This window comes from Rosa rugosa, chromosome 5, assembly GCF_958449725.1.
Source record: "Rosa rugosa chromosome 5, drRosRugo1.1, whole genome shotgun sequence".
Lineage (NCBI taxonomy): Eukaryota > Viridiplantae > Streptophyta > Magnoliopsida > Rosales > Rosaceae > Rosa > Rosa rugosa.
Genome location: NC_084824.1, coordinates 46,013,019 through 46,032,607, shown reverse-complemented (window position 1 = coordinate 46,032,607; position 19,589 = coordinate 46,013,019). Strand labels below are relative to the sequence as shown.

The 19,589-nt window shown below is 39.5% G+C and overlaps 2 protein-coding genes across 2 annotated transcripts; both read right to left on the bottom strand.

Moving 5' to 3' along the window:
• Positions 1-404: 404 nt before the first annotated feature.
• On the bottom strand, positions 405-3,651 carry LOC133710594 (protein SULFUR DEFICIENCY-INDUCED 2). The gene is made up of 4 exons (XM_062136702.1): positions 3,436-3,651; positions 2,090-2,302; positions 1,724-1,879; positions 405-959 (listed from the first exon to the last, which is right to left on the bottom strand). The coding sequence occupies exons 1-4, from the start codon at positions 3,544-3,546 to the stop codon at positions 549-551; spliced, it is 891 nt and encodes a 296-aa protein (XP_061992686.1). The 5' UTR covers positions 3,547-3,651; the 3' UTR covers positions 405-548.
• Positions 3,652-16,707: 13,056 nt separating this feature from the next.
• LOC133710456 (ubiquinol oxidase, mitochondrial-like) lies at positions 16,708-19,574 on the bottom strand. Its single transcript, XM_062136522.1, has 4 exons — positions 19,116-19,574; positions 18,884-19,012; positions 17,249-17,737; positions 16,708-17,065 (listed from the first exon to the last, which is right to left on the bottom strand). Exons 1-4 carry the CDS (start codon positions 19,452-19,454, stop codon positions 17,006-17,008), a joined length of 1,017 nt encoding a protein of 338 aa, XP_061992506.1. The 5' UTR covers positions 19,455-19,574; the 3' UTR covers positions 16,708-17,005.
• Positions 19,575-19,589: the final 15 nt, after the last annotated feature.

The window sequence follows — 19,589 nt, the reverse complement described above, 5'->3', positions numbered from 1 at the left end:
GAATTAAAACTAAACATCTAACCAACTATTGAGTTAAGACAATATCAGTGCAATAATATGCTCCAAGTTATGCTAATTGTTGTTTAACAAAGTGTCAGACAATCACCTCATATACTCGAATTGAGTTCCTTAAAAAGTTAAACCTTCTCAGAAATGTGTTGGGATAGGGATAGTTGGCTTTCGGTAAAAAAATACGTTGAAAATTGATAACCTATCTTCCAATATAGAATTTACCTTGTTAATTGAGCGTACAGACCCTAGTTAAATTACAAGTGAAGGAGCGTATTGCAGATTGGCTCGAAAATTATGCTTCTATAGCGGTCCCTGAGTTATTTTGATTGTTGTAACCCATTTTGAGTCATAGTAGACGATCATTGTTGAGAAATTAACGGAGTCAACAATGCTTAACAAGCTAACAATCTCATCATGCCTCATTTCAGACACTCCAGCATTTATCTTTGATTAAACGGGTGTTATACAGCCATATATCCAAGTGATTGTGATCGCTATCATATAGTTTATTAAGGGGAGGCAAGCAACAATAAAGATCAGCACGCTAACTGATCCCTATGCGGAGAAATCTCTTCAAAGATGGGAAGTCTTCTTGATCTTAAAGGGGTCCAGTGCTTCACCAACTGGTCAAGCCCCTCCAGAAAAGCATCTTCTATATTTAAACCTAACGAATTATTGGATGACAAGACTACAGGCTGGCAATGCTTTAGCTCCTGCAACAGTTCCGCAGCGCGTTTTTTCGACTTGTCCTCACTTGATCCTGAAAGCTTACCCTGCAACACTTCATCAAGAACTGACCGTGCCTCTGCATACCGGGCTTGCCTGATCAGGCAGAGGCATAAGTTACAGGCCTTGTTGGCATCTGGATCGATGATTTGAGCTTTGTGATATACCACTTCTGCTGCCACATGGTTCCCTTGTTGCATGTAGGCCCAACCTAAGTTCCCCTGCTCACAGATTCATAGTGTCAGAGCACGGCGACAAGGCAAATCATTTGTGCCACCGAATATGTGCAAGTAATTGATGGTATTGATTGGTACAAGGACACCATGTACCCTCTGAAAGCCCTTTTATCTAGAAGCTTCTTATTGAATGGCTTTTTATTCAGGTAATAAATGAAGAAAAGGATTGTGAATAGCTTTGAAATCTGCTGCCCTTATGTATAGTATCTTAAGTGGTGATTTATGGGTAAGTATCTGCGAAGCTCGTTCAGCGTGTTCTTGCATAAGATAACAGCCATTGTATTAACTATTTCATCAACTTAAAGGGGAATCTCATGGCCAGTAATCATCATGGTTATAACTTTATTTGTAGTTTACTTCAAATATGAAAGAAGGTTTGTTAACTATTCTACGAGAAGATGAGAATCATCTGCCACACACAGGGAATTTATTTAGACGATGAAGCTCTTGAGGAGCAACTGATGCTCCATAAGCAAGTAGATAATTCTGTTTGTTTTATATAATTTGTGCGAAGATTAAATAGCAAGTACCGAACACACTGAACACCCTTGGAAAAGATCAGGGAGGTAAAATTAAATTTTCTCTAAAATTTTACATGTTTTATGTTTTTAGCTAAGAGTCGTGTGATTTTATTTTTCTTCATTAATCAAAGTCAAATTCTGCTGCATAAGAAGGGTAAAACTTTAAAAAGACTATACAAACTGTATTTAATACTTGTGAAGAAAGAAGTGATTAGTTTAACTTAGTACCAGTATCCTGGAGGTCTCTTGCTTGATGGTGACCTGGAACTTCCTTCCATGAGAGCGTGCTGTCTTGGTAAGCTTACCATTGAAGGCCTCTCCTTGGTAAATCATTCGAAGCTTCTGCTTCAATAGCTCTATTTGCTCCTCCATTCTCCCACATTTCTGACAAGTTATTAAACACCGTCAGAACCAAATGCCAAAAGAAGCACAGCATATCCTGTTTTCGAAAATAGACACAATTATCCGATGCTAAATATCAGATGCAAAACACAACACCCTAATTGCAAGTTGATGTATCCATATCCTCTTTTCAAACAAGGATATCAATTTTCAAGCCTTGGAAATTAAAGTGCCTATTTATTTGTTTAATACCTTGTACAAGTCAATTAGTACGTTATCTAGGGATTCCTGTGCCTGCTTGGAGCAGCGATCCCTGAATGACATTATTGCTTCAATTGCTTCATCTGCTCTGTCTTGCTGCTTCATGACTATTGCCATGTCCTTTAGGGCACTATCCACCCTGTCTCCGGCATTGATCGCCTTCCAAAACAATACTATTGCGGCTTCTGGATCCTTCTCAACTAACTGCATTTGCACAGAGAAGAAGTCAGCAAAGCAGCATTAACAACTATCAAACTAAACCAAGAGATGAAATAACCACCACATGTAGAAGACAATCAAACAATAACTAATTACACTATCGGCCACCATCACAGACTCCACAAAACACTTAAGAATTTTATACATGATGCACATTTTGATTATGTGTAAATGACATTCACTATCAGGACAATTCTCCGATAATCAATATGAAAGATTGTCGCACTCCCAACATTGACATATCAGTTGTATTGCAATTTCTACAAACTGAACTTCAACAGGCCACACCTGCAGGCATTTCCAAGCATTCTTCATTGTGTATATAGTTAACATGCTTGTCTGTAAATAAGTAACTCTATCTCCACTACTTGATCTAAACGTACATTAAAATGATCAAATGCTTAGCAAAGTCATAAACCATCCAAGTAGCTATGTCCCTATCTATATCCCAAACAAGACATGCAAAACCGATACGAAACAGCGCAATGAGACATCAATAAGTTTTTGCAATTTAGGCCCAGACACTGGTAACAACTGAGAAAGAGGCCCTACTCTTTGCAAAATTGCAATTATGACATCCTTAAACTGGTTATGGATATATCATCAACTTCAACAGAAGAAACAATACTTGAAAACAGAAAATTTTAGTTACAAACAGTTCTGAACTTCTGATGAATCTAAAGGCCCGAGATCAATTCAATTTTCATTCTCTCATGGCTTCTGAAGGAATCAACCAAACAGGGTTTAGGGTATTGTTCAGCCTTCTTTTTTCATTACAAAACTTCCAAATTTACCCTGTTTCCTACGATAGATTCCCTCAGAATTAACACTCATTACTGACCAATGACCATCTGCAATAATCACATCATCTCAGATAATAAAAAATAAAAATAAAAGAACTTTCCCAATTTACAAACATACGATCAAGTAAAAAAAAAAAAAAAAAAAAAACATCTTACTAATCTGAAAGAAAAAAACAGAACAGAACCATCAAAACTACTTGGATGAATGGAGGTTCATCAACTAGACATTAAACCAATCAGAATGTAACATCACGAAGCACATACATACATGGAGATCAATATGCATATAATCTAGGAGGGTCAGTCGATTAAGACCTGGACGTGTTTGGCTCGAACATAAGGGCTATCACCAGGAGGCAATTTGTGAAGAACATGGTATGGAGGAGGGTCTTGAGAAACCTCACCTCCTTTTCTCGGACCCTTCATCTTCTTCTTCTTGAAATGCTTGAAACCCAGAAACTGCAATGATCTGAGAGCTATAATGGAGCTCGCTGTTTGAGAGAGAGGGAGTCGTTAATATAATCTGAGAGTTTGTTTTTTCGTGTGGAATGGTAGGAAAGGGACGAAGGAAGGAACCTGGACTTGATTGCGTCCGTGTTCGTGTTTTGAGAGGTTGGAACATTGTCCGCTTGCCACGTATAAAGGATGCAGACGTGTGCAGTTGGCATGGAGCGAGCAAGTTGGGACGTCGCGTCGTGTGAGAGAGCTTATATGCGAACGCATGCACTTGGTTTCTCCCCTCCAGCGACTTACCCTTTTCAAGGGCACGAGATCCTATAAGGATAAGACAATAACATGTGCATATGAAATTATGAAGTCCCCCGTCCTCTAGGAAGGAGCCTTTAGTCCTTTACGGTGGGTTCGGTGGTTTTGGTTGGTTTGGAATGTCAGAGTTTTAATTTGTCCTTTACTGTGGGCGTCTCGATTACGGATACCAAATCACATTATGTTGAATATGGTGTTAAAGGAAAAACAAATTATGTGCCTTCGTCAAAATAACTGACGAAAAATGAATCAAGGAATTGCAATCACAGCTTAATCAGCATTTAATATAATTATTGTAATTGATATTTCCGTTGTAATTTTATCTCTATATAAAGGGACTATGAAATGAAATGAGTAAACCAATTCTCATTTACTTTTACATATCTATATTATTATTAAGAGAACAAGGTTTGTTAGCCAAAATTGAAATTTTTGACATAAATAACCCTATAATATTATAAAACATTGAAGAACATTTAATCTGTTGGGGTACAAATATAAAACACAAAATAGAAGAAAAAATAGAAAACTAAAATAAAATAAAAAAACCACTCAAAGAACTCTTGCCTCCAACACCACCACGTCCAAGCAATTTCACCCACGTTCGGTAACCGTTCAGGAACCGCTGGGTACCAACACCATCCCATTTTCATTAAATCAGCCATAAATAACTCTTTGCTCAAATTTACAACGACTCCAACTGCATAGCTTCTTATCTTAATGAATTTTCCTTTAATTTTCTAGATATCTAGCTAATTCGTTGTTGATTTTGTTGAAACTGAGAAGGCTTTTTAATGTTCAATAGGTTCTACAGGAGAGGGAATTGAGAATATATGCCCATTGTTTTTGTTCGCATCTGCATCTGCATCTGCAAAGCTTGCTTCCCAGGTTTTTGTGCAGTGTGTTTTCTCTCTATCTATACTTTTGTCTGAAACTTGAATCAATGACACTAGCCATTGCTGAATTTTCTTCTTTATTTTTTTTTCTCTTTATGATGTCATTGTCTTGCAGCTAAGGGCTAACCATGAAACAATAGGACACTACTTTCAGATCAAAGATCCAGAAGTCTCACTTTGCACTGAAGAGTTCTCAACTTCTCATAGTTTTCAAAGGTGAGAATACATTGACTGTATTTCATGTCTGGGACTTGACTTTTATTAGTTTTCTTTATTTTTGGCAATGTTTATATAGACTTGGCTTTTAAACTGCATGAAGCATGCTCCACAAATTCTGATTTCACTGCGTCAATTTCTGCTACCAGGGATGTGTATCATCCATTTGAAACACTAATATAATTTGATTTTTTTTTCTTTTCAATCTGAAACAGTAATAATATTGTTATCAAATTAGTAATTGTTTTTAGGACTAAATACTGTTTAGTCCTTGAGCTTTTGACCATAAAATACTTCAGTCCCTGACCTTCTAATTTCACACGTTTAGTCCCTGTACTTCAAAATTTCAAACCAATAGGTCCTTGCTGTCTAAAAGTCGTGGCGAAATGTCTATTATGCCCTCAGTTCTTTTTTTTAAAATTAATTAATTATTTTATTTTTTTTGGAAAAGGATTTTTTTTTCCCTTTCTTTCTTTCTGTTTATTTTTTTCTGTTTTTTTTTCCTTTCTTTCTTTCTGTTTGAAAAAAAAAAGAATAAATAAAATAAAGAAAAAATAATAAATAAAAAAAGAGAAAGGAATAAATTTATTATAAAAAAAAAAAGAACTGAGGGCATAATAGACATTTCGTTGCGACTTTTAGACAGCAAGGACCTATTGGTCTGAAATTTTGAAGTACAGGGACTAAACGTGTGAAATTAGAAGGTCAGGGATTGAAGTGTTTTATGGTCAAAAGCTCAAGGACTAAACAGTATTTAGTCCTTGTTTTTATTGTTTTTATCATGGTACTATATTTATGAGAAGAATTATTATTTCTACAACCGACTAAAGATCACATATTTGTTTCACACGCATTGCGTGTGTGGATTGCTAGTATAATAGTATAGATTGTAGTCAGTTCCCCTCTTCTGTCCTTCAGCTTTTACATTGTGATTAGTCTATATATATGATCCCACGGGGATCTGCGGCTGCCCAGCCTTTCTTTCGGCCGCCAAGCCCCACAGACCGGCCTCGTCCAATTCCTTCTTTTGGCCTCATCCTTCTTCCGGCCGCCAAATCCTCCACGATCGGCCTCCCTCTCCAGTTCGTCTTCCTCCACCACGTCCCTCGTTCGGCCAACATCCACTAGCGCTCCACCACCTGAGAAGGCCAAATCCCGCCGCCGGACACCAGCCAGCTACCTGCAAACCAGAGAAAAAAAAAAAAAAAAAAAAAAAAAAAAAGAGAAAAGAAAAAAAAAAAAAAAGAAAAAAAAAAGGGTGACCCGGCCCAATAAAAAAAAAACAAAAAAAAAAGGGAATCCCTGGCCAGAGAAAAAAAAAATGGGCCCTGAGTGGTGAAGCGGCCCAGCAGAAACAAAAGAAAGAAAAAAAAAACATACCTAGCGGCTCAGCAAGAAAAAAAAGAGAATCAGGCCATGTGGTCCACTGCTGAAAAGAGACAGGAAGCGGCTTAGTTTTCTCCAGCCCAAAAACATCGCTACGCACGCCTGCATCAATACGCCCGTGCGTTAGGATTGTTTTGTTTTCTCGAAACCAAGTATATTTTTTTTTATATTTTATATATAGTTTTTTTTTATTTTATATTCCACTTTTCATATATTTTATTATATGTGTTATATATATTCGTGAAATCTAAAGCATGTGAATTTTATTTATGTTTACTATTTTTTAAACATGCCTTATATTTTATTGCTTATGTTTTTATTATTTATGAAATTTTGATCATGTTTTTATTTTATGTACACTTATATAATGATGCCTACGCATGCCTTTTTATTATGTTATTGTCTATATTTTATTTTGAGCATGCCATATATATTTTGGTATATATTATTTCTGAAATTTTGAGCATGTTTTATTTCATTTACGCTTATATAGTTTTTCCGATGCATGCCTTTATATGCTATGTCTTATTCATTATTAAATATGCTATAGTTATTTCTTATTTAATATGCTATATATAAATTGCATTTCGCCATGATAATGAAAATTCATGCGCATTATACATACCATACACATTTACCGTGATAAAGCATTTTCACATAGCATTGAAAAAAATGTGACCATTACGAATGTTGGTCTTGAAATCTAATTCATATTCTTATAAAATAATTCACGTGGATGTCTTTATGACTGCGTAATTTATATATCTTCTCTCTTGTTTATGTAGATAGCTGATCCAACTCGACCTGAATTTGACATTTTGGACTCAGAAGGACTTGAGTACCATCGTTGGGTTTCCGATGTGGAAACTGCCTTTGTGGCAAAAGACTACACTGCCACCATCAAAACTCCCACCGACCCCAAAGACGATGGACCGTCTGACAAGGTGAAAGCAAATGCCTTAATGATTCTAAGGCGACATATTGATCTTAGCCTACGCTGAGAGTACCTTCAGTTGAAGACACCCAAAGAACTGTGGGATGCTCTTAATGGACATTTTAGGAACATTCATGACACTTTCCATAACTGACCGTTCAGTGGAATGAAATTTGCTTACTTGACTACAAAAGGGTCAATGACTTCAACAAGAACATGTTGCATCTAAAGGCACGTCTCAACTTCTCTGGGATGATGGTGATAGGGCTCACCTTCATCGACTTTCTCTTGCACTAATCGGAACTTGGTTTCAAATTTTGTTTTCAAATTTTCCTTCTCGGAGGCATCTTCACACATTGCGCCTTGTGGAGGCTCCCCATCTTCAGAGTTCATGGGTGGAAGTTGTAGGAAGATAGGTATTGAGGGATTGTCCATTGTGGTTTCACATGGTAAGGGTCTGCAGCTTGGACTGATGCTATAACGCCCCATTTGTACCTCACCAAATTGAAGTCATTACAGTGCCGCGAACAGAAATCAAGCTAAGTTATTCTTAACTCGGTTCCTAAAAGCCACAAGGCTAAAGAAATAAACTTTTGAATACTTTGATAATCTAATTTAAGGAAAGTGAATGCGGAAGCTTTATTTATACATTTAAAATGAGGTGAAAAGCTTTTTGGAATGTTTAAAATATTTTTCACGTACACACAAGGAATTTCAAAATCGAAAAAAGAACTTTTTCAAATAGTGGTTAGGTTCACAGTCAAAAAGTTCGAGAGTCTATAAGAAATACATTACGAACAAATCAAACTCGTCAAGTGAGTTATGTAAGGCTAGAGAGAATGGAAAACCTGTCAGGTGGAACAAACTCCGTCAATGACACAATTTTAAAAAGAAAGTAACAAGGTCACACAATGTTCGTCAGCTGTCTCGTCTTTGTACACAGTACCTGCATCCACAAACTGTTGTAGGAGTGAGCTATCGTCCTCACTGCTCAACAAGACTTTACCCAGCTACTGCTCAACAAGACTTTACCCAGCTAGGTTTGAAAACTAACTTAAACATAGGTGCCGGCGAGTAGTGAAAATCGTTTATAAGAAAACTTTTCTTTCTGAAATCTAACACTAGCTAGTGCACCAAGGTCCGAAAGACAAACCTGATTGCTAGACCCATAAACCTACTACACGACCTTACCTCAAATAATATAATAACTAGGTAAGCGTAGCGAGAGCTTCCACTACCTAGCTACACACACGAAACTGGGTCGTTATTGCGATTGAAAGTACCATTCGACCAGTGTAGCTAACCCTCTGAAGGTTAAGGGGATCGAACCCAAGGAAGTCAATGCCACCATTTGCTCTCAAGCCACCACAACATACTCATTTGCTAGTATAGTTAGGTGGACTATTGTATCTTTCAACTTAAAATAAAACGACTCATCCATACACATTGTAAAATAGAAAACCACTAACTGAGGCAAGTCGAGAATCTCCTATCTGGATTTCCGATGCTTTGACTCTATTTGCTGATTAAGGCCAACACCACGATAGTTTGTTTTCTGAGTAAATTCGCATTCCAGGTAACTGGAGTCCCTAAGTTCGACAATATTTCAAGTGGTAATATATAAATATTCGATAACACTGGACAAATATTATCAAGCCCAGTTGACTAAATAATTCCAAATATGAACTCATTTTCTTGTTATGTGCGACAACGCCTTCAAATACCTTAGGCAACCAACCATTTTCTCTTTTTAATCACTTCCCACAGTTTAGTACCTTGACAATAATCACTTATCATTACATCACTTAGTAATCACACTTGAATTACTATGGATCCCCAACCTGACCATTCTCTTGGCATAGTTCCAAAAACTTGATATCAAATTCATCGATCCCACCACAATGGAGAATCATAATCAAATTCACCATCACACAAAGTATACACATATACTTAGCACTTGCGTCCAATGCCACATTTAATTGAAAACCAAGTATACCGGATACTAGCATATATACCAATTTCACAATCAACCCAACCATTATTCCCTGAACTTATTTATCTGGTGAACTATGAGTATATGGCTTAGTACAAACCATTACTTCCAATACCAGTACGTTAGTTCCATTGACCATGAACTCTAACTCAATTCACTTCTTTCTAATGGCCTTAACTTATTAGTAAATAAAGGGCAATAACTATACCAAGCTAATCACATATTCAGTGCACAGCAAAAGTCAGACCAACAGGCTCAAAACTTTCATATACACCCTTCAATTTCTTATTCCCTTTCTTTGCAATCAATTCAAACATTCCACACAGATACGTCACTCAACAATATCGATTTGAACCAAGGCAATTTCTTACCTTCATTCAATCTGATACCAACTGGGTACTCTTGTTAAAACGCCTAACTTTTCTCTCGAAACCCTAGAGGAACCCCTTCTCTAGAACGCCGTTGGCTGCGCAGGTGCCTGTCCGGCTGCGCTCCGGCGTATGTGACGGCCTTTGGCCTAGCCGGCGCACGTTGGGGTGGCCGGACGAGTAGTTTAGTTTCGGAGGTGTGCTTCCGACTCGGAGGTTGAGATCGGTGGGTGGTCTACCGACTCTCTCCCTGTTGCAGGTGGTGGATGCGTCGTGGCAATGGGACGGGATCGGAGTGGGCTGGAGTCCTTGCAGGGGCGGAGGCGACGTCTGGTGGTGGTAGCGGCCGACCGGCTGGGTTTGATGGTGGTTTGGATGACGTTGGTGATCGGACGTTGGTTTCGACTCAGGCAGAGGCGGTTTGGTGTGGATCGGGATCGCGGTCACTCCCCATTGGTCAGGCGGCGATGGATCGTGCTGCAGGTTCAACGCCACTGTTTGGGAGGCGGAGGTGGAGGCGCGGAGAGGCAGTCTGCGGCTTGGGCCGGGAGGGGTGGGTACGACCCATCTTCTGGTCTGATCTTCTGGGTTTGGGCATTGGTTGTGGGTCTTTCTGGGCTGCAACTTGGGTTGGGGTTCTGTTGGGCCCTGCCTTGTATTTTTTTCAAGTTTACTTTACTTTAAGTTATGGAATCCTAGGTTAGTATTACTCTCTAATTTTGTTAGGGAAACTACGCACTTTCGTGCCTCTAGCAAATCCTCTTGAGTAGTAACGACGGAGGATTCTCGAGATTTGGGCAATGGGAAGCTTTTGGTTCCCGGGTCTCCTAGTACTTGAAATTGATTTTTTTATGAATTGCTTCTTAGTTCTCTCTAGTTGTACACCAATTGAGGTCTCTAGGCGACTAGGTTTACTTTTCAAAGAGAGGCTTGTAGTGAGGAGTTGATCTCTTGTATGTAGGCTCAATAAGTGAGCGCATGTGTTAGCAATGAGGGTCATATGTCCTTTGTTGGGTAGCTTATACCATTTATGACTTTGGTGTAAGACAACATTTGATGTACGTGCCTTCTGGCCATGGATAAATGAATGAAGTTATCTCTTTTCCTAACTGGGTACTCTTGTTGTTGTATTTTCCTTTTGAACAAGGCCCTCTGCTGCACCTTAATTTCCAAGATAAAAGTGGAATTCAATTACCAAAGCTCAAACCCGACTTGAATTCACCACAACCCAGAAGCTTACCTTTGATTTAATTCAACACATTTTCAACATGACCGATCCTCAATACTCGCACTAGGACACGAACAGTATCAAGGAGCTCCAAGTCGCCTTCGTGCAAAGCAACCTCGATGACGGTCAACAATGTCCCAAAATATCAATTCATCAAAACCCGATCGAAATCGAAAATTAGTTATATCAGAATGTAGAGCTCAACGAGAAGACTAATTTCCTTACCTTGCATGTCATCATCGGCGACTCCGAGAACTCAAGAAAACCGACGGAACCGCAGAAATTTTCTGACCTGGAATTGACTTCGTTGGAGCTCATCAGTGGAAATCCAAGCCATAGGCTTGGTCGCGACGTCGAGAAGGTCCTATCGCTTGGTGGTCCGCCGCCGGGAAATAGCCGGACGGATGAGATATTGTAAGGTCTTCTTCGCGGGTCCGAGAAACGGGTCAGTAAATTTCTGGAGTGATCTCAACCATTTGATCTGATCTCATCATACTCATAGACTCAGAGGACGGTCGGGATGAAGCGGTGGTAGAGATCAACGATCCAGATTTAACCGCTTGAATTCCCTTTAATTAAAATACTTTTCCTTAATTTCCAGACTTCCATAATTCAGAATAAATAGTTCCAACGTTCGAAAAACTCCACGAAAATTACTGCAAACTCGTCGTAACGCGTACTTTACACTCGAGTCAATAAATTGAAGATTCACTACCGTAAAGTTTTCCGAAAATTCCCCGAGTGTCGTTATCACTTATTGGGAAATAAAATTAGTATTAAATTCCTTAAATTTTTCCTGAGGCTCACAGATGCCACAGCTCAGATGGACCATTTCTGGTGTTCTAAGGGTGATTCTGGTCATCAGATTTTGGCGGGTTGTTGGAAGTTGCTAGGTTAGCCTCTTGACTTGCCATCGCTGAAAGTAAGAGACAGATCGATCCGCATCCAACACAAGGCTAAAGATTGAGACAATCGAACGTTTTCTTGGTGGGGAAGCTCCTCACAGCCCAAGAATATAAGAGCAGGTCCTTTATGGGGATGTTTCACAATGCATGGGGGATCAATGTTTCGTTGTAGGTGGAGGAAGCTGAGGAACAGAGGGTGCTCTTCACGCTGTAGAACCCTGCAGATAGGGTCTAGATTTGGCACAGCGCACTGTGGGGCTACAACCATGCTTCGATGGCTATCGCTTGTTATGATGGCATCATGCCGGTGGAGAAAGTCTCTCTAGTCACGGCGTCGTACTGGATCACTCTCCAAGGTATTCCACCGGCTTTCCAGTCTAAGCGAATCATGACAATGATCAGCTATATGCTAGGTGACTTCCAGGAGAGGATCGACAAGAATGGCAAGAAGGCTGGGAAGCTTCGGATTTTAGTCGAGATACTGCTAAACGGGCCATTGCCTTTTAAACGCCAGTATTGGGTGGAAGATGAGGTTGAATTCTTGTGCAGATTCAAGTACGACAAACTTTTTGGTCGTTGTTCCAACTGCGGCCTAGTGACTTATGTTGGCTTGCCGTGTTCGAGACCAGCATTGGACAATGATGAGGAGGCTGACCGAACTGTTTTGGGTTCCCAGCCTATGGTACCGGCGAAGCAGATTGGAGTGCTGCCATTGAATGAAACCGCGACAGCGTCGTACTCTGGTACCGCTAGTGGCAGTGGTGTTAATGCGGCCATAAAGGCTAGGGTTTCAACCCAAGGCCCAACTCTTGTGTTTCGGACTTCATTGCCAAGTCAGATTCGTGAACCACCTCTGAACACTATGTTTCCAAAATTGAAACGGCATGTGGTGGTGCAGACCTTGCAAGAGACGACAATGATTCCAGAGAGGATTACCGGGAAACGTTGAGGTAGGGAGGATGGTTTGACTGTGTCTCCAAAGAAGTTGAAGTTGAGCTTGGCTGTGGGTAAGCGACATCTTAACTTGGAACCGGAGAATCTTGGCTTGGTTCCGGTTGTGCAGGAGGAGGCCAATTCTGGCCATATGAAGAGGAAAAAGGGTAGAACTGCTGGCAGCAAAAATAAGCTACCTTCTGGGGAAAAGCAGAAGACCTCCAAGCATGGGCAGGATAGGAAAAGGTCTCAGAAGAAAAGCAATCTGGCAAAGCAGTCTATGGATAAAGGCTCCAACTCAAAAGGGAAGGCGTTAGTTAGTGATTGTTTAGCTTTCTTTTATCGGGTATAAGCTTATGTGAGTTTGAACGGATTTCTATGAATCTTCTATGACTTTTCTACTTTCTTTCTTGTATCACAATTGTGTGATTGGAAAAGGAGGGCTAGATGAATGATTTCATTTCCGTAGAGGGCGAGGTTTGTTCATTCTTAGATAGCCTTGCTTAAATGTGAGCGTCCTAGAGATCTTAATGGTCTGCTCTAACTTAGGTAGGTAGTTCGGATTTTCTATGTAAGTTCTTGTAGAATTTAGCCTTTGGCTGTTGATCTAATGAATTTACCTTCTAATTCAAAAAAAAAATAAAATTAAAATTAGTGATATTTTGAATAACCAAAATAACATACTTTCCAAACAAATATGAAATTATGACAAAATGAATACCATATAGATTTTTTTCTAAAAACGAGAACCTTTATCAAATTGAACACATTAAAAAATTTGATTCTACCTTTCAAAAAAAAAAAAAAAAATTTGATTCTAAGGCCACTGTTTTCTTACAAACCATACAAATTTGATTTAAATACGCAAATCTCTATCAACCATTTAGTTTTCATACAGCAAATAAAAATCATTTATTTTTCAAAATAAGAAAATTCTTAATCTTCCCCGGCCCATTGGGTTATGAAGATTTTATTAAGATTGCTTAAATGAATTGTACATCAATCTTCTGTAATCAAATATTCTCTCTTTATTAGATAAGTTTTTGTTCTTTTCAAAAAAAAAAAAAAAGATAAGTTTTTGTTTCATGAAGAGAGTGATGAAACCTTTTAACACATCCATAGGACATGGTGTAGGGAAACACCAGAGAAGCATCAGCTGTTAACATTCCGGCGTCGGCCGCGGCCTTTAGCCATCTGAGGAAACAAGAAACGGAGCCCGAGCCCAGCTTGGGTTACTGCCCTTCTGCTCCGCTGCGCTCCTACCTCGTCGAAGTCACGAGATCCCTGATCCGAAGCAGACACTTGAGCCGCCTTTGCCTAGCGCCGCAGACGAAACCCGACTCAACGCCGCCTCACACCAACCAATTTCGGACACCGCCTCATCCTCGCCTTTGCCCCAACTCGAGAGTAATCACCACCACAGGCCACGCCCGCATCTACACCAAAAGAAGAAACAACATCTAAAGATGCCCTCTAGTTGGCCATGATTGAACCAGTCGCCGCCGCTTTGCTGCACGAAACCCTAGATTTCGATATGCGGAGCTCCGAGTTTTTGGGAGCTCTAAATCTCTCATTTAATTTGTACCAATACAAAATTAAGATATATTAAAGTTTCCTAATAAAATCATAATATGATTTTCTTACATGTTTTTAATTTTTTCTTTCAGTTTCAATGTTTGTCTAGTTCAATATGTGTCAAAAGATTAGTAATTTAACAACTATGAGCAATGAAGAAGAGATTGATTTTTTTTTTGTCCGTGTTTTAAATTTTTACTTTCAGTGTGCAAAGATTTTAATAATTGAAGTTAACACTAATGGTTTTGTGAATTGAATAACGAACTAACGATGAGAATGCAACAGAAAAACAAAAAAATTAATAATAAATTTAAATTTGGGTGGGGAAGATGAAGATTAATGTTATCAAATAACTACTTACTTATTTAATTAATTGGTTATGTATTTAGATATCCTTATATATTTAGATTTTAGAAAATTAGTGTGCTTATTAGTCATTTTACACTTGAGTAATATAGTCTTTCAATAATTTAAATATTTGTAGGGGGGTAAACTAAGAAAATGATAGAATGGCAATAGCCGCACCCAAATTTTAGGGCTAAATACTGTTTAGTACCCTGTGGTTTGTGTCCAACATCAATTCAGTCCCTCGTCTTTCAATTTCATCAAAAACACCCCTGCATTATCAAATCTCGTCAAATAGATCCTTCCGTCATTCCTCCGTCAACTGCAGCCGTTAACTCGCTGACGTGGCGTGCCATGTCAGCAAAAGTGGGGCCCACATAGAAATCAAGTTACCAAAATGACCCTTGCTCTTTAATGTCTTATTCTGACTCCCTCGCCATTCTCTCCCTTCTTTTCTTCTCTTCTTCTTCATTTATGCTCAGGCTCGGAGATAGCCGCTCAGCCCATGCACCTTTGCCGCTCCCCACCTACAGTCCGCGGCGCGACCTCTTTTGCAAAGCCACCCAAATCATCCTCGTTTGCTTTGCCTCCGATCCTCAAATCCCTAAACGCCGACGCCGACCTCGCCCTCCCAATTTCTGAAACGACTCCGCTCCGGCGAGGACAGCTCGCAGATTTCTGGGACCAAGTCGAAGTTGCACTGCCGCCGTTAGCTTCCTCGCGGCGGAGTGAAGCGGAGCCCGGTCCTCCATTCTTCGAACTAGCAGCTACGACGGCTGGACCAAACCCGAAAGCTTCTCAGGGTTTCCGGCATATTTTTCCACTCCGGCCACTACCGCAAGCTAGACCGGTGGCACTAGCTTCGTCTTGGCGAGGTGAAGAAGCTATGGTACCTTCTTGTCCATCTGTCAAGTTGGGAGAGAGAATCAAAGAGGAAAAGATGGTTGAGTTTTCCGGTGAATTTCCATGTTTTCCGGCAACGTTTGGTTTCAACTCAGGTTCAAACTTGTTTCCCTTGCCGAGCTCTACCTCGCTATATACTTGAATTTAAGTTCAGAGGAGATTAGCAGAAATTGGAATTTTGGAGTTACTGAACCACCGTGGTTCATTGTTCACTGTGGTGGTTTTGGTATTCCTTGACCAATTTCCGACCATGACATGATACAGTGAGCAGAAATTAATGATTTGATGAATCTGGAATCGTTGAAGTTGTAGAATTGGATATGCAAAGTTAGACTGCAGACGTTTTGGGTTTTCTGGATATTACTGAGCCATTTGGTTTGATATTCATGTTGGTTTGTTGGTTTGATTTTCTGGATATTATGGAGACTGTGGAGCTCGCAGCCACCAGTGGTTGGCGAGGGAGCTTCTTGAACTTATTGGAGACTGACCGTCCATATCTGCATAACTTGGATTGCCGAATTGAGAACTGAATCCCAAAATCTTGTCGAGACTTTGTTAATTGAGAGCGAATGGAAGGAGAGAAGAAACCGGAGTGTGGTGATGATGATGGAGAATGAAATTAACTTATTTTAATACCAGGGTCATTTTGGTAACTTGATTTCTATGTGGGCCCCATTTTTGCTGATATGGCACGCCACGTCAGCGAGTTAACGGCTGCAGTTGACGGAGGAATGACGGAATGATCTATTTGACGAGATTTGATAATGCAGGGATGTTTTTGATGAAATTGAAAGGCGAGGGACTGAATTGATGTTGGGCACAAACCACAGGGTACTAAACAGTATTTAGCCCCAAATTTTATTAAGAGAACTAATGATTGAAACATGCAATTCACCATTCACCATGATTGGATATCTTCTAAATATTCATAGTAGATTCATAACAGAAAGCTAATCAAGTATACAGATAATACAATTTCATATAATAGAGTCCGCCATTCAATGCCTACTGAACTTTTCCTTTCTTGCATATGAACATTCGATACTTCAAAGCAATTTCCAATTTCAGATTACATTCATGGAACCAAACACAGCAACAAAGAAAGACATTTTACATCCAAATGCCTTTCAGGAGATCAAAGGATAGAAATATGCATCAATAACTGATAGAGAAGCATTAACTTGGAAAGAAAATAGTGCTGGAACAGCTTTGACCTCTGTTCAAGATACATGTACGAAAAGCCAAGAAGCCAACTAATCCTGATAATATGAGCCATTAAAATGATGTATCTATCAAATATTCAAAACCAATTTAAGAACTTAAGATGTCTATTTGGAAAAGAATCTATGTCTGTATATAGATCATAGACTTAAGCATATACAAGACACAGATTATATAAGATGAACATAACTCTTCAATTCTTGGCAGATGAGATGACTTAGTGATATCCAACGGGAGCTGGGGCTTCTCTCAATTCCTTTCCCTGATAATGAATATCCTGCATAAACAGACATGGATCAACGAACCCAAAATCAGTAAGACAAGCAGACTTGGATACACATTGTGCTCAAACTTAAAGAACACAGATGAATAGTGATTACTATTTTCTTGAACCGCTGAGACAGTTATAAATTTGTAGAACAATAAAGAACATGGAATTATGAAAAGCTTTGATACTCACAGATGCAAAATGGTTGACATCCCTATGGTGAGCCTCATCTGCACGAATCACAGTGATAACATCCTTAAGTGTAGCATCTTTTGGCAGCCTCCAGTAGTCAATTGCTATAGCAGGAGCTGGTACATTTTCAATTTTGCCACCATCAATATCCTTCAAGTACTCTGTATAAGAGTGAATAGCCTCCTCTTCTAGATATCCAACAACCCGGTGTGCTAGCTTGGGCGAAATCATATAGAGCACAAAGAAGGCATTGAAGAAGACTCCCTGCACAGTGAGAACCAGTAGCCTCTCGTACCATGCAGGCTTCACGAGTTCCACCATTGTCATCAAGTGCATCCTCTCATTCTCTGCTTCTTCAAGTAAGGCTTTGATCCAACCACCACTCTGCTGGAACTTTCGGAGAGACCTTAAGTGCAGCAGCATTCCTCCAACCATACCAGGGACAGCTGCCACAGTTTCCAGCATCATTGCACGGCATCCATACCGTCTCTACAACATAAATTTTTGTAGTTAAGATCATATTGGAAAGAGTAAAGTAGGTTTCAACAATGACTAATCTAGTATCATCGACTACAGATATTGTCACACAAAAAACTTAGGAAGCCACTAAACAGATTAAATTTCCGAGAAACAACGAAAGACATCTATAACAAATAGCAGTTTGAGTATATAAATTGTACACTCATAAAAACAACCAGACCACCATGACAAGTTGGTTTTTTCTCATGAAAGCTCTCGGGTGTTACAGAAGAATCATAAAGAATTCTTATGAGCAAGCTTGAAAACCAGGAAGGAATAGACTTCGTTACATTTCTTGAGATTCTCTGTAGGAAGGACTGCTGAACTAGTATCCAGACTAACCAATTAAAAGGCCAGTAATGCATTTACTATACGACATATAAGCAATAAGAAACAGAGATTTCTCTGTAAATTAAAAAAGAGATACTAGTAATCTCACTGACCATCATCATCAAGACTGTTTTTCTTCACAACAACAGCTCTCAGTAAAATTCCGCACCCAAAAGTAAGGAAAAGTAATAACCTAAACTAGCTAGTATTCTTAAACTGTCATGCTCTGCTTTCTCTAATTTTTTTCTTTTCTAAGCCAATGCTCTGCTTTCTGTCTAAATCAAACTTTTTCAAATAGAATCTATTGCCCATCTAACCCAATCCACATTTTATTTCTCACAATACTGTTCCTACAGATAATCAAAACACTTTACATTTACCTCTTTTTACATATAACCCAAAGAACATCATGATCAGTACACACCGTAAATCACTGCCCGAAACAAAAGTAATGAATGCAAAATTTTTAGTTCCCACAGGAATTCCCCAATATCAAATTAGCGATAGGCATAAACAAAATTAGAAAAACAATAACAATAACAAAAAGTGGTGATATTGATCAAGTACGGAGACTTTGTCCCAACTTGGATCAACAACCTGAATCTTGATCATCCTATCTCACCACAAATATAATGGTAAATTGGTAATTACCTCCAAGCAGGATCGTTCTTTATTTTCCTCTTTTATAATCATAAAATATGAAATAATCAGACAATTAAATCCCAAACAGTCACCATAAACCCTTTTCCATTTCAATGGGCCAAAAGAGCAAGAAGATCACAAAACCTGAAAGAAGATATCAGTCGGAATTCGAAGAAGCTTGACTGTTCTGTACGCCACTTTGTCCAGAAACGTCTTCGGCACATGGTGCTTGCTCAGATCGATCGATAAATCTGCTTGATAAGTCTCCCATGGCTACATTCGTAACCAAAATCAACATTACTAAAAATACAAATACACAAAAAATTATATAAATTTTTTTTAAAAAAATCAGATTCTCAGTTTGACTAGTACTGACCATGAAGCAATTCCATGGCCACTCAGAACCGTCCTCCCTTCTGATCTCTGGCCTCTTAATCCCCCAATAATGTGAAACGACGGCGTCTTTCTTGGCGTCGGAGGCGGAGCTCTCCTTCTGATCCTTCTCCGCCGGAGGCGGCGGCGTTTGGACAGACGGCGTCACCGAGCTCATCATCCTGCTGGAGTAAAATGAGCCTAAAGCGGTGGCGTTCTGGCGGTTCAGATAATCGACGGTGTCCAAAGTCCTTGTAGCGACCGGCGCCGTAGAAATGTAACGGTTGAAGTTCCGGCCATGGCGCAGAGCTCCGGCCACCGACCTCGCCGCGATCCGGTTCATCTTCGTCGGTCGGAAAAAGAGGGTTTTAGACCGTCAAATTTGGGTTTTGGTAATAAGCGGTTGATTTTGATTTCTTGCTTGGCTTTTTGTGTGGGTAGCAAGTTATATCAGTGAGGGGGTTTTCATTGTCTGCTT

Coding starts and splice junctions, on each gene's coding strand:
- LOC133710456 (XM_062136522.1), bottom strand. CDS start 19,454: ATGAACCGGATCGCGGCGAGGTCGGTGGCCGGAGCTCTGCGCCATGGC. Junction 19,013..19,115: donor GGCCATGGAATTGCTTCATG/GTCAGTACTAGT, acceptor TTACGAATGTAG/CCATGGGAGACTTATCAAGC. Junction 17,738..18,883: donor CGACTGATATCTTCTTTCAG/GTTTTGTGATCT, acceptor TTTATGTTGTAG/AGACGGTATGGATGCCGTGC.
- LOC133710594 (XM_062136702.1), bottom strand. CDS start 3,546: ATGAAGGGTCCGAGAAAAGGAGGTGAGGTTTCTCAAGACCCTCCTCCA. Junction 2,303..3,435: donor TTCGAGCCAAACACGTCCAG/GTCTTAATCGAC, acceptor GTGCAAATGCAG/TTAGTTGAGAAGGATCCAGA. Junction 1,880..2,089: donor TACTAATTGACTTGTACAAG/GTATTAAACAAA, acceptor ATAACTTGTCAG/AAATGTGGGAGAATGGAGGA.